The sequence below is a fragment of the Salvelinus namaycush genome, chromosome 5, assembly GCF_016432855.1.
Source record: "Salvelinus namaycush isolate Seneca chromosome 5, SaNama_1.0, whole genome shotgun sequence".
Lineage (NCBI taxonomy): Eukaryota > Metazoa > Chordata > Actinopteri > Salmoniformes > Salmonidae > Salvelinus > Salvelinus namaycush.
Window position 1 is genome coordinate 57,617,964 of NC_052311.1, and position 14,735 is coordinate 57,632,698.

Here is a 14,735-nt window from a genome sequence, read left to right on the forward strand (position 1 = left end):
CAGCTACTCACAGCTTTGTTCACATTGTAAGGGTTAAAATATATATATATATTAGCCTCCAAGCGAAGAAAACATCTCCAAAAAGAGGAGAGAGAAAGCAGGAGAGACGAGGAGTGATACTGCTAGCTCAGCATGGGGTTCAGTGTATGAAAAATAACAAACAGTCAGGCACTGGGCTCACTGTGCTACACAGGGAACAGCTTCAGTGACATCCAGTAGAATCAGTTCCATGCTGTGGGGAAATACAGACTGAAATCACTGACTGAATTCAGCTACAGGCCGTGGGGGAAGTAACTTCAATATAAAACAATCAGTGTACTGTAGGCAAAGCCTGGGAAACAATGAACTACAGGGGCAACAGCCTTAATATGAGCCAGTCAGCTCAGCTCCAAGCTACAGGGGGAGAGCAAGAGAGAAGGCTGTATAATGTAGAGAGGATACTTCACTGAACTACATAGGCTACTGTATATAGAGGAAGGAGCAGATCAGCATAGGTAAGTTACAGCAGGACACATATCCTAGTACAGGGGAGAACGCTTCAGCACCAACCAAGTCAGTGTATTCTCTGGTACTTGCCTGGTCCCAGATCTGTTTGTGCTGGACACTGATCATAGGAGTTGGCAAGACAGTAGAAACAGATCTAGGACCAGGCTAAGGGATAATGCCACCCCTCAGTATAATAACAAGTCTACAAACCAACATTTGTGGGGGACACATGTTGTCCCCCACGAATGATATGGCGCACCTCGTGTCAATTATTCCAACATATGTTGTGTGGAAAGACATTTCATTTGCAAGTACCAAAATGATATATGTAATTATGGGAAACTTGTTTCTCATGAGAAGATGTTTACATGTCCAAAACTTCATGACTGTAGCTCAAACCGGGCAGGAGCTATGCTTGTTCAAATGTTGGTTTGGTGGGGGACAAAATGTCTAATTAGCAAAAAAACTAACGGGCAGAGCTTATAGAAACGTGTTGCTCATGAGGGGATGCATATAACACCTCATTCCATGACAGTAGCTCAAACAGGACAGGATATGCTTGTTCAAAGTTTGGAATTTCAGTTTATTACTACAGTACCCCCCTTGGGCCAATCACTATAATTGTGTTTCTGCCAGGTCTCTATGGCAAGATCGCCAAAGATTCCCTAAAGTTTCCAGTGCTGTCTGAGATATTGCATGTGATGAACGTACTAAAGAACGGACACAGAGCTACAGTCCCCTTCCAGATTTCATCGTGGGGACAGTAATACTATACAATACCAGGTATTTGTCTATAGAGTGAAATCCTACTTTGCTACATTTTCTCTGATTTGTGAGAAGTAGTGGAAGGCAAGAGGGGCAAAAAGAGAGGGACTGGTCTAGTGCTGGAGATGACTATCTTGGACTTAAAAGGATCATGGTGCATTACCTCCCCCAACCCCCTACCCTCCGCCCCCAACCCCCCCAACCTCCTCCCAAAAACCTAGAGAAATAATGAAGGACTGAGCTAAGCTTAATAGGCTATCTTTAGGTAATAGCTTTACAGTGTATTGAGCCGTTTGACAATCATGCAGAAAATGAGAGCAATACCCAGCTCCAAAACAGACCTGAGGGGTAGGTGATGGGAACAAAGAAATGAGAGAACGATGAGGGAGGGAGGGAGGGAGGGAGGGAGGGAGGGAGGGAGGGAGGGAGGGAGGGAGGGAGGGAGGGAGGGAAGTTGAACCTTTGGGTAGAGAGGATGGTGAATAGCCTTTTCACAGTTATGTGAAATGTACATAAACATAACACATTTTCCATCTTGAATAGCGGTAGGGAAGTATTTGTAATTATATGCCTTAGTAGGCTACAGCTTTACCAACCTTCACCCATGACAGAGAGACAGGGACACTGTGCATTTCATACTGTACCTCTCTGTACTAGAGTCCTGGACCATCAAAGATTTACCGAGTCTAATATTGATTTGTACATCAAACCCTCAGCTAGATCTTAAAGGGTTGTTGGAGCTGGACTGTGCTGTTTGTGTTGTAGGGATTAACATCCAAACATGGACCAGGTGTTAAAGGTCATAACCCCGCTGAGAAATGCATAGCCAAGAGTCGACCTTAGTGACCCTATCATACATCACCCTCTCCTTCCCTTGAGAACACCCTGACAATGATGAAGGTTGGGGGTAAATAAGTATAAAACATTTATATAAAAAAGGCCTAATATTAAAAGCGGTCCTCCAAATGAGGGGTAGTGACAGGCAAAAAAAGTATTTATTTCATCATTAAAAAAAATTCAATGATGAATGTCAAGATTTGTCTAGGTAGGTAGACTTTGAATTTCAAACCAATTATCTACAGTTTAATTCATCAACGATACTCTAACCCACTGCTCTCTGAGCGTGTGGTGGATCTCTGGTTTCTATAGAGATGACCTGGATGCCTCTGGTGCAGGGGGTGGGGTCTGACTCACCTGGTGGGTAGTTGATCCTGTCTGCAGGGATGGAGAGGAGAGAGTCCACGATGGAAGACCTTCTCTGGAGGAGAACAGAGATCATCTCAAATCCCTCTGGGCCCAGCAGCTCAAACAGCTGGGGGGGGGGAAAAGAAAGAGAAAGAGAAAGAGAAAGAGAAAGAGAGAGAGAGAGAGAGAGAGAGAGAGAGAGAGAGAGAGAGAGAGAGAGAGAGAGAGAGAGAGAGAGAGATTCAAAGAGCGAGAGAAAGGAGCAGAGAGAGAGAAAGAGGGGGAGATGAAGAGAGATATGAGAGAGAGTGGGAGACATGGTGTGCTTAAGCCAAAAACACTAAAGCAGTAAACAAACACATAATATGGTACAACCTCCATCCTCCCCTCCAAACACATGCTGCAGTGCCAAGAATGAGCACCTGGTAATTACCATGCCCAAAGTAAGTCTGGGCCTGAGACAGAATAATGCTGTGCCGCTTAGCCCCCCAAACACAGCCACCTGGCACTTAGCTGGCTAGGGACAGCAAAACAACAGTAAACCTAACTGGGAGGGAAGCGATCACTGAGCTAGGAGCTGGCTAGCACAGGAGAGAAACATACAGTATTAACCATAGGGGGTAGAAATGCTGTGTGCAACAAAGACACAATGAGTATGTTTACATGCACACTAATACACAGTGTACAAAACATAAGGAATAAAAAAAATGTCTTTACATTTTTTAAACGTAATCTTTATTTAACTAGGCAAGTCAGTTAAGAACAAATTCTTATTTACAATGTTATTTACAATGACAGCCTACCCCGTCCAAACCCAGATGACGCTGGGCCAATTGTGCACCACCCTATGGGATCCCAATCACAGCCAGATGTGATACAGCCTGGATTCAAACCAGGGACTGTAGTGATGCCTTTTGCACTGAGATGCAGTGCCTTAGACCGCTGCACCAGTCGGGAACACCTGCTCTTTTCATTATATAGACTGACCAGCTGAAAGCTATGATCCCTTATTGATGTCACATGTTAAATCCACTTCAATCAGTGTAGATGAAGGGGAGGAGACAGGATCAAGATTGTTAAGCCTTGAGACATGGATTATGTATGTGTGATTCAGAGGGTGAACGGGCAAGACAAAAGGTTTAAGTGCCTTTGAACGGGGTATGGTAGTAGATGCCAGGCGCACCAGTTTGAGTATGTCAAGAACTGCAATGCTGCTGGGTTTTTCATGCTCAACCGTTTCCTGTGTGTATCAAGTATGGTCCACCACCCAAAGGACATCCAGCCAACTTGACACAACTGTGGGAAGCATTGGAGTCAACATGGGCCAGCATCCTCGTGGAACGCTTTCAACACCTTGTAGTGTCCATGCCCTGACGAACTGAGGCTGTTCTGAGGGCAAAAGGGGATGTAACTCAATATTAGGAAGGTGTTCCTAATATTTTGTGAACTCAGTGTAATATTAAACTGATTATGGCAGTATGCAGATTATGCAAGTCATGTAAACACTTTACTCTGCTTATCTTAAATCAGCGTAAAGTCTAAATCAAAGTAAGCATACGCCGAATAAAACACCTAGTTTTCTAAGCAATCTGGAATTATTAGGACATGTAAACAGTTTCATCCGTGTTCCAGCGGTGTAATTGATCTGCACATTTGCCAGCACAAGCCTCCCTCTTATGCACGAGTGAAGTGAGTTTGGAAAAACTGAAAAAGTATGCATCTTAAAGTTTTTATGTGAAAATTAATTCTATGTCCAAACTCAATTTGGCTTCACAAAAATAACATGATCGTTGTGGTAGAATGTTTATTTTGATTGACGATTTTCTGCATTTATTTAAGTCCCATCAGGAAGCCTGATTTCAGGTGTGTCCATGTAAACGTGATTATTAGGGAAATCGTTTATGTGCATGTAACCGTACTCAATGAGACAACATCAAAACCCACATAGTACCTGATATTAGAAGATATGAGCAGTCTTGAATATATTCAGAATGTTTTATCCTGCATTGTTTTTGTTTTTTTATAATAAAATATAATACAAAACTGATCCTTCAATTCATGCTTTTCAGTCTGCAGATGGATAAATGGATGGATGGTTGGATGGAAAGAGAGACTTCGCTCTTTTGCTTTTCCACATCTTCTCTGGGGACTTGGTTAGCCACAGCGGTAGGGGAGCCAAACAACAGACGCACTTTGATGATGTCAGGTGACAGGTTAGCCGCCCTCCTTTGTGAAGGGCAGTCTTTGTTTCTCTGTGTGCTGGGTCTTGGTTTTATTCTGTTTCCAAAGTCCTTTCCCTCTCAGTGACTGGAGGGTCATTCCATGTCATTTCAGAAAGCAATGACACCCACAATCTCAGATTGTTCTGAAATCATTTCTGTAGTTAGAAACAGATAAGATTTGGCATGGGGGGGGGGGGGGGGGGGGCTTTTGACAAATGCTTTGGAATCCTCATGTCTTACTCATTGTCAGAATTTTTTTAGGTCCAAATCGGATTTTATGTACTATATTTACTGAATTTGGGTGCAATCAATTAGCTTAATTTCTCAGAAATCAAATTATATTTGAATATTTGAACAAAATAATGTTGCAGGGTCTCCATCGCGCTCTAGTGACTCGTGGCGGGCAGGGTGCATGCACGCTGACTGCCCGTCGTCAGCTGTACGGTGTTTCCGCCGACACATTGGTGTGGCTGGCTTCTGGGTTAAGCGAGCAGTGTGTCAAGAAGCAGTTCGACTTGGCAGGGTCGTGTTTCGGAGGAGGATTGGCTCTCAACCTTCGCCTTTCCCGAGTCCGTACGGTAGTTTCTGCGATGGGACAAGACTAACTACCAATTGGATATCACAAAATTATCTGTAACCTTCTGTTTCTTACTACAGAAATTATTTCAGAACAATCTGAGGTGGTGGGTGTTGAAATCCCTGTGCTTTTTGAGGTGGAATGACCCTGGGACTGTGTTGTTATTGTTGGTCTGTTTTTCACCTGCTGCCCGGAGAAAATATATTTTTTATGGGCACTCATGAATTCTGTCCTTGAAGTTCTTTGGATCCTCTCAGCCTAGAAGGCAAGGTGAGGAGGACAGAGGAGTCCACTGGGACTGAGAAACAGTTTTCCCCTCAGAAGGAAGGAGATCACAGATCTAACCACCCTGAAGGATTTTTTTTACCTTTAAGCCTGGATGAGGCTGAGATATTAGGTGAACTGTAAACCATAGATTGTTCTAGAAAACGCATAGGCCAAAACAAGCTTTCAGGAAGTCAGGCAACTATCAGTGACCACATAGATCACTGGTTATAATACAAATGTTGAATGAGACTGCCATACAAGCAGCACACCCGCATACAGTATGTCTTACAGCAGTCAAAACTCTAAATCTCGGTGATTTAATGGAGCTACAGCTCTTTTCACAGCCACCAAAAACTTACCTTTAAAACCAAGCTTTCTTTCTCAAGCCACTGCTATTGCAGCAAATGTCATCATTCCAGGGGTACAAATGAGAGGTAATAAAATAAAATAAAAAGCGGGGGTTTATCCTCTGTCACATGTAATGGTACAGAGTACAGAGCCTTTAAACATTGCTGTTGAATTTGGAGTCACGCGCAGAGAGGTGCGTGGAGTGCACACACACAAAGGGCACTCCACATCTAAAGATGTCAGTAGGAGAGTTGGCTTCCAAATGTCAGCTACGTGAAGAACATTAGAAGAGAATGTAGACTCAGGTATTAGTAAAACCTACACTCTGCTGTGGAGAGAAGGAAAGAGAAAGGGAGGGAGGGGGACTGAGGGAGGAATGAGGCACTGTTCATCTAATTCAGGAGTGAAAGTTATGGATGAAATCTCATTGTCAGAGGTCTCAGCATGTGGCCTACAGGAGCGTGTGGTGGGCCTACAGGAGCGTGTGGTGGGCCTACAGGAGCGTATGGTGGGCCTACAGGAGCGTGTGGTGGGCCTACAGGAGCGTGTGGTGGGCCTACAGGAGCGTGTGGTGGGCCTACAGGAGCGTGTGGTGGGCCTACAGGAGCGTGTGGTGGGCCTACAGGAGCGTGTGGTGGGCCTACAGGAGCGTGTGGTGGGCCTACAGGAGCGTGTGGTGGGCCTACAGGAGCGTGTGGTGGGCCTACAGGAGCGTGTGGTGGCCTACAGAGGGCACTCTAACCCTGATCTTTAACTGCTAACACACGCGCATGCAGAAGCACACCTCTTTTAGACTAGATGCTGGATAGGGGGGTAGAGGAGAACAAGCAGAACAGAGAGCCACTAATAAATTATATGAATTAAGGTGTGTGGCGACCTTGTGTTTTTGTGGGCTGCAGGGGCGCGAGAGAGAGAGAACGACTCTAAATTAAGACCTGTATAAGAGATGGGAGCTCTGCCCAGAGCCTCATCAATCCATCCTCTCCTCTGTCACAACCTGGCATCGCTCCCTCCCCCTCTCTCGCACTCTGTAAGTGTGTTATTTTCTTGTGGAAGAAGTGAACAACATGTCCCAATAACACCATGGTTCAGCACAGACTAAGTGCTGCCTTAATTGCCTGTTGTTGCCCAGTACTTGTAGCCCAGTTCTTCTAGCTAGTCTTGATTCATTGGTAACGGCGCAAATCCTTTCCACATACACTAAACCCAAGGTCTTTCCACCCTCTAAAAACCTGAGAATCTCAGACATTAAACATTGAACCTGAACACTGTTTCACTTATTGTGTGTGGCATACAATACCGCAGCCTTTATCCTGGTGTGCATGTCAGGCATACTGCAGCCTTTATCCTGGTGTGCATGTCAGGCATACTGCAGCCTTTATCCTGGTGTGCATGTCAGGCATACTGCAGCCTTTATCCTGGTGTGCATGTCAGGCATACTGCAGCCTTTATCCTGGTGTGCATGTCAGGCATACTGCAGCCTTTATCCTGGTGTGCATGTCAGGCATACTGCAGCCTTTATCCTGGTGTGCATGTCAGGCATACTGCAGCCTTTATCCTGGTGTGCATGTCAGGCATACTGCAGCCTTTATCCTGGTGTGCATGTCAGGCATACTGCAGCCTTTATCCTGGTGTGCATGTCAGGCATACTGCAGCCTTTATCCTGGTGTGCATGTCAGGCATACTGCAGCCTTTATCCTGGTGTGCATGTCAGGCATACTGCAGCCTTCCTAGGTGTGCATGTCAGGCATACTGCAGCCTTCCTAGGTGTGCATGTCAGGCATACTGCAGCCTTCCTAGGTGTGTATGTCAGGCATACTGCAGCCTTCCTAGGTGTGTATGTCAGGCATACTGCAGCCTTCCTAGGTGTGTATGTCAGGCATACTGCAGCCTTCCTAGGTGTGTATGTCAGGCATACTGCAGCCTTCCTAGGTGATGGGGCCTCCCTGCAGAAGCAGTAAGATCTTCCTCCTCTCCTACAAGGTTAAGGTCAGCTCTACAGATCTCTCCAAACTTCATCTTTAGCATGAGACACGCACCACGTCAACCTCACACACATACACACACACAGAGAGCTAAAGGCCAAGGTTGACCTGCCGTGGAGACGAGGTCCAAAGTGGATTTGGTCTGAACCGGGGTTTAAACCCCAGAGGCCAGCTGGCGAAGGTCAAGGAATAACTGAGGTTTGGGTCGGCACAATAGTGTGAAAAGGGTAAAGGTGGTGTGAGAGTGCTGCTCACCTCATTCTGCAGCTCGTCGTCACTCTTGGTGGAGGCCAGCATCTCAAACAGGGAGGTGCACAGTTCCTCAGGGCTGGAGGAGATCATGTTGCCTCCGTTCAGGAACTTCTCCACCTCCCCCCTCAGGATGGTCCCATCCCCAGGGCTCTGAGCCCCTCCCGGGCTTAGCCTGCCTCCATCCGCCTCTCCCCCATTACCCCTGCGACCTTGGTGGTTGTTGAGGAAGCTGTGGAAGTCCAGGCCTCCACCAGGGGTCTCGTCTTCAGGGTCCCCCGCCCAGGGCAGGGCCTCCTGGGGGTCCAGGGTGTAGCAGTCATAGGAGAAGGTGATGTTGCGTCCGAACGCCGAGCCACGCTGAGGGGCGCGACAGGAGCTCTGGGAACGAACAAACTCCTCCACCTGTAAAACATTAATAAATAATTAAATAAATAAATAAAGGCATAAATTATAAGAAAAATATGATGGTAGAATAATAAAATACTATGAAGAAAATGTATAAACCAAAAAGTAACTTTTTTTATATTTTATTTTAAGTAGACCTATATATAGTCAGTATTACAGTTGTCCCACCTGGGACTCTCCCAGAGGGGCCACAGCCCGGGACACAGCAGCACAGGAGGCATCGGCTGCCGAGGAGGGGAAGGGCCCAAACATCTGCTTGATGGCCCTCGTCTCCTCGTGACCCACATGGTCCTTGTTGTGGAACGTCTCAAATAGGAAGACAGCAGCACTCTCAATGGTGTCCTGGCCATGCTCTGTCCCCACTGCCAGAGACATGGGGAAACAAGATATTTAGTTAGCTAGATACCATCATCATTTATTATTAGGCCAGTTTCTTCAGTCCCACTCTTCAACTGAGGCAATATGTTCTGCCATCAGCATCACAACTATGCTGACACTGATGATGATCATTGTGATTATCAGAAAACCCACTACCATTAGTGATACCTTTGCTGGCTAGTGACTACAGCAATGTGACATTTCTTGCTGCACTGCTGTATGCTCCAACTGTATGTTCCAAGCAGTAAAACGCTAGCATTGTCTAGCCTTGTCTAGCACTGCTCCTCAGAGAAATGAAAGACGGAAAGACACGTGTCCGCTCTCCGTAGCTCATTTAGAGGGAATCGGGACTAATTGTCCAAAAGAGAAGAGAGGGAGAGAGAGGGGAGAAAGAGAGAGAGCGAGCGAGAGAAAATAAAGGGTCATACTTAGAGGCAGAGAAACGGATGAAAAGGATTTAAGCCAATTAAAATGGCTTAAAAGCATCTCACTCTCCACTGTGTGTGTCAGGGCACGATGGATGTTTTTCATCTTCATTCTCAGTGGGTTCTGGAGCTTTACTTTATTCTCGAGGCTCTAGGTAGAGACAGGCTAAGGGCACATTAAAAGTAACAAAATTGCATGGTCAAGAACCTTTCAAAAAAACGTATTATCGCGGAAGGCTCTCTAGACGTTCAATGATGAAGACAAAAAAAAGAGTAGTGGCAAACAGAAAGAACATAAATTGAACAAAATTGGCTTTTTCATAAAAATGCGATTTTATCATAGGATTTCAAGAAGGTAGGCCATCCATAATGCTTCTCTTGGTGAGCTCTTAGACAGCATTTCAAAGTACAAATACTGACTGTACAACATGGTTTGTGACCTACTGCATGTGTCTATTGTTAGAATGTACTGTACACTTATTTTCTGACAACATCCTGATATTCTCCACTAAAACCCCTCAGCTAAGGAACCTGCATCAAGCTCTACACTATATTATGCATCTTTCAGAGATAATGGCCCTGGCCTGACTCTGTTGAAAGGCTCATGTATGACACCCCCAGACAGTCAGCCTCCACTAGCTATCCTGAGCTCTTGGTCCCCCACATACATGTAGCTGCTGTTAGAACCCCAGGCTTGTTCTTAATTTGTCTTCCCTCGATTCCTTGTGTCCTCTCTCCTCATCACCTTCTCAAAACACGTTCCTCTAACACGTTTTGAGAAGGTGAGGAGAGTGGACGTGAGAAATCGAGGAGAGACGAATTGAGAGAGCCTCAAAGATGCCTTCTCGTGTGTCCTGCAGGGCCTCAGTCTCTTCCTGTACACTACAGAGGCGCTCCGCCCTGGGGTTAGGGGGTGTGGCGGATTAATTAGAATTAGTTGGGTAACATAGATAAATAAGATGTTTTATTTATATAATATGCTTATGTGAGATACTTGTCATTAGAATGTATCCTTTTGGACTATAGTGTTGGCAGTTGCACTTTTCCCTCAGCTAGGGTTCAGTCACTTGGGGCCCAGAGAGGGGAGAGGTCAGGCTTGTCTTTCACATGTCCCTGGTGCTATGCAGAATATCAGAAAGGCAAGAGGACAGAATGGAACATTGTCTTCATATGTGAATGTGTCTTTACCTATTCTTAAACCATGTGAAGGGATGGCGTGATTAATGGGGAACCAATTACTTGTCTCCACAATGTCTGTGCCCCAGTCACTCCCTCCTTTTCCCATTGGGGGGGAGGTGTATGGCAGTGTCTGAAAACATTGTATGTCCTCTCTCATCTTACACTTATCCTGGGACAGTGTATGACCTATAGGCTCACTGCCCTCAGTGAGCTTGTCCAGGAGTGGGGTCAAGAGGGGGTTTACTTGAGATGACAATTGAGTTATGCCTTGGATGAGGTAATGTTTTTGTACTATGGACTACCAGGAACGCGATTAGAACCTCGTTTTAGAGACCAAACTGAGCGATAATTTATAGCGAATGCTATCTGGCTAAGGGATACTCCTTTCTCAAGTAAAAGTCCCTTTGTGAAGAGTTCCTAAGATCTGTGGTTTGTCATGTAAGTTGAGAGGGGTGTATCTTGGCTATAAAAGATCTTTGTATTCTTCTGTAGTGACTCAAAATTCATTATAGATAGTGAATTGTTGAAAGTCAAAGGGCTATTGTAAAGCTCTTATTATTAAAGATTAATTTTAAGTATAACTCTGACTGGTGTGTGGTTTGTAACTCTCCTCATTTGGTAATACAGGAAAATGCCACCACAGGGGACAGAGGTGTGTGTGTGTGTGTGTGTGTGTATGTGTGTGTGTGAGAGAGAGATCCCCCCCGTCCCCCAACAGGTAGTATCAGAATAGTAATAAGAGCAGTAGGAGTTGCCCCTGTGCTGCACCGCTGTACGACTTCTGGAGGAGTTGTGGGGGATTTGCATCTAATCTAATTCTAAGTCACATCAGGAAACCTGAATGCTGTTGTGGGGCGGTCCCTGCGGTGACAGCAGAAGCTCTGACACCTTGTATGGGGTTCCTTTTGGTGGAACAAGCTCTCCATAGGAGGTTGAATCCCAACAGTGGGGGGGGGGGGGGGGGGGCTCAGTGCTTTGTCTTGTGGCTAAAAACTATAGAGGACTATTGCACATTTTGACGGCGAGGAAATATAATAGAGTGTATATCATCCAAGCCAATGAGTTGATTACCTATCACCTATCAGTGTTTAACCTATATTAATTTAGTAGTGGCGCCCCATGGAATGGACAACCCCATGATTCAGCCCATTTAAAGCCGCCATGCAACATAAGCTGGTATAAAGGTTATAATTCTTTTAAAGGGAAAATTTCATTTCAGATGGTGTCTACAAAACAACAACTGTCTTTGCCACTGCTTGGAATAGTCCTAGGGAAAACACTGTCTATTCACCCTCACAGATAACATAACATTACAATGGTGCTGTATGACTGAAAGTGCATCCCTGCCAGTCAAGCGAGTTGATTACCTATCTGCTTGGCAGCCTGTAGGATGCTCTTCAGCTCCTGTGCTGCAGCCTGCTGCTCTGCCTTCTCCAGGTGCTGAGTGAAGAACTGGACTATCTTCTGCCATGTCAGGCCCTCTCTGGAGAACAGCTCCTGCCTCTTCAGACGCTTGGTCTAACATAAGACAAACAAACAGCAAGGGCATAAAGTTACAGATTTATCATGAAACTACATAGTCTGATATTGGATGCACAGTCACCTCTCTGCATATCCCTCTATATTACACACAAACACACAGCAGAGGGTAATTCTAAGTCCTTTTCATAACTCGAAGACATAGCGCAGCAGCATACGCTAAGTTCCTTGCATAGCGAGCGACTTTGAAATAAGCCTTTCCTTTAGCATTGGGTATTAGTGCTCATCAGGTCAGGGGGTTCAGTGCAAGGAGGGCCGGCAGCAGTATTAACACCATGCCTTCATTACAATCAGCACTTCCATGTCCTCTAAAACTAAAGAATTTTAACTAGAGCTCTGATAATCTCCCAACGACCCTCATTAGTCCCTCTTTTCCCTCAAGCAGTAGTTTTCACACTGTGGAGGATTTAGCTCTGGGAGAACAGGGCCAGAGGTGGTGGTCTGAGGACCAGGCCCAATTTCCTCCTAAGCAGAGTATCTCAATACACACCAACAACTTAACAAGCCCCCGATCAGAATGAGAGAGGAGAAATTAGGGGAATAGAGGCAGAGGCATAGATTACAATATGTTTTGATACAGGAGAGAGAGAGCGCAGATTAAAGAAGATAACAGGAAAAGAGATGTAGCATGGTAAATGGGAGAAAGCTGGAGAAAGCGATATCAAGGAGGGACGTGAGTGAAAAAGCACTACAAGGCTTCCCGGGTGACGCAGTGGTCTAAGGCTGTGCCACCAGAGACTTTGGGTTTGAGCCCAGGCTCTGTCGCAGCCGGCCGCAACCGGGAAGTCCATGGGGCGACGCACAATTGGCTTAGCGTCGTCCGGGTTAGGGACGGTTTGGCCGGTAGGGATATCCTTGTCTCATCGCGCACTAGCGACTCCTGTGGCGGGCCGGGCGCAGTGCGCGCTGACCAGGTCGCTAGGTGTACGGTGTTTCTTCCGACACATTGGTGCGGCTGGCTTCCGGGTTGGATTCGCACTGTGTTAAGAAGCAGTGCGGCTTGGTTGGGTTGTGTTTCAGAGGACACATGGCTCTCGACCTTCGTCTCTCCCGAGCCCGTACTGGTTGTAGCGATGAGACAAGACAGTAACTACTAACAACAATTGGATACCATGAAATTGGGCAGAAAAAGGGGATAAAAAATAAAAATAAAAAGCACTACAAGTAGCCTGTGTTCTCACAACAGCCCAAAGCATCCTCCTCAATTAGCTTACTTCACATACGTAATCAGCTCCACCTCCCTCTTATAATAAAGCAAGGCTGTGAATTGCTAGGGACCTCAAGATGCAATATCACAATACTAAGGTGCCAATATGATATGTATTGTGAATCGATACTGTGATTATTATCGCGATTCAATGTTACAAACCTATTTCTCACCAAATGTCTTCTGCAGAGATTCAAGAGAGCAATGAGAAAACGAGTTTTGATCATGGGCATAAGTGATGAAAACAAATTGGCTCCCTATTTAAAAAGAAGATCGATAAGCTTTGAAGGAAAAATACTGGAGTTTTGGTGCTGGTACTAGGGATAAAATAATATTGCGATATTGTTAAATCGCAATAGTGTCCATTCACAAAAGTTAGTCAGATATGGTCTATAATGTAACTTGCTTTGGGTTAGCCTTACCTTCAGATCATATACTTCTTCAGTGAAGTCTTCCTGCTTGCTGACAGTAGAGAAGGAGCGCAGGGCGCCGGTGAGCCGGGGTGGAGACATTGGTTGCCCACCACTCTGTGGTCCATAAGATTCTATCAAACACAGTATATCTCTGATCTGAAAGTAAAAAAATATTCACATTTAGGGTATAAAATCAAATAGCGGAGTAAACAAAACAATACATTTTCCCTCACCACCAACAAAGAGACTTGATTTGTTTTCAATTGGAAGATAAGGTTACGTAAATGCTGTCATAACTGAAGAGTTGCGTAAACAATTTAGGTAACGTTGCTAAATGCTTGGTCTGACAGCCTGTCAACTCCATTGACAGCTAGCTAACGTTAGCTAACTCTGGCTAGCATCATCACTTAGTTAGCTAGCTCAGCTGACAATGCATGTCGTGGCTAACAATAATACAGCCACTTGCCAAAACGAGTCTTTGAAAGAAATGCTGTAATCTCAATGTCAAGAACGTGACTTTGTAGACATGAATAGAATAGTTAACGTGAGCTAACTAGCTAGCTTAGCACAGTTGGAGGGAGACCAAATGGAGACTTGCGTTAGCTAGCAGCTAACGTTAGCTGCTCAATTTGCCACGTCTCCCAATACAATGCAATGGCCACAAATGCAGGACAGTGTGGTACTTGTCATCATAATAATACGAACAAAGGGTGTATGGATAAATTGTACCTGTACTCGTTACGACAGCAAGGACTTAATACTCACGTTTCTACACTTTCAGAAGCGTTTACGTCAGATGGTCCGTCAAAGGTGGAGTAGTGGGTATTGTAGTACATTTATGGATACTTGTAGGTCTGTAGACATGGAAAGGACTACAATATCCATATTAATCGATACAAGAAGCAAGCCATCAGTAGTCGATTTGTGAGAGAGAAATCAGCGAACTACAGGTATTTATGACAATTATCTTTGCCTACAGTATCATCAAAGATACTGATGACTAACTCTTTTCATTTGTAAAAATATTATTTTCACAGGTATAATTTTTGGGGGTATGAAACGGATCCCATCGTGGAAAAGTTTGCGAAACCCTGGAGTAGGG

At 45.1% G+C, this 14,735-nt stretch overlaps 1 protein-coding gene across 1 annotated transcript in view; it reads right to left on the reverse strand.

The window, feature by feature from the left end:
- LOC120048528 (activating signal cointegrator 1 complex subunit 3) overlaps positions 1 to 14,443 on the reverse strand; it is a 148,363-nt gene extending 133,920 nt beyond the window's left edge. The window contains exons 1-6 of the mRNA XM_038994591.1: positions 14,399 to 14,443; positions 13,643 to 13,789; positions 11,842 to 11,992; positions 8,661 to 8,854; positions 8,091 to 8,489; positions 2,446 to 2,563 (exon numbers count right to left, since the gene is read on the reverse strand). Coding sequence (XP_038850519.1) covers positions 2,446 to 2,563; positions 8,091 to 8,489; positions 8,661 to 8,854; positions 11,842 to 11,992; positions 13,643 to 13,732 — 952 coding nt within the window. The 5' untranslated portion in view covers positions 13,733 to 13,789; positions 14,399 to 14,443. The remainder of the gene's footprint in view (positions 1 to 2,445; positions 2,564 to 8,090; positions 8,490 to 8,660; positions 8,855 to 11,841; positions 11,993 to 13,642; positions 13,790 to 14,398) is intronic.
- Between the last annotated feature and the right edge of the window lie 292 nt (positions 14,444 to 14,735).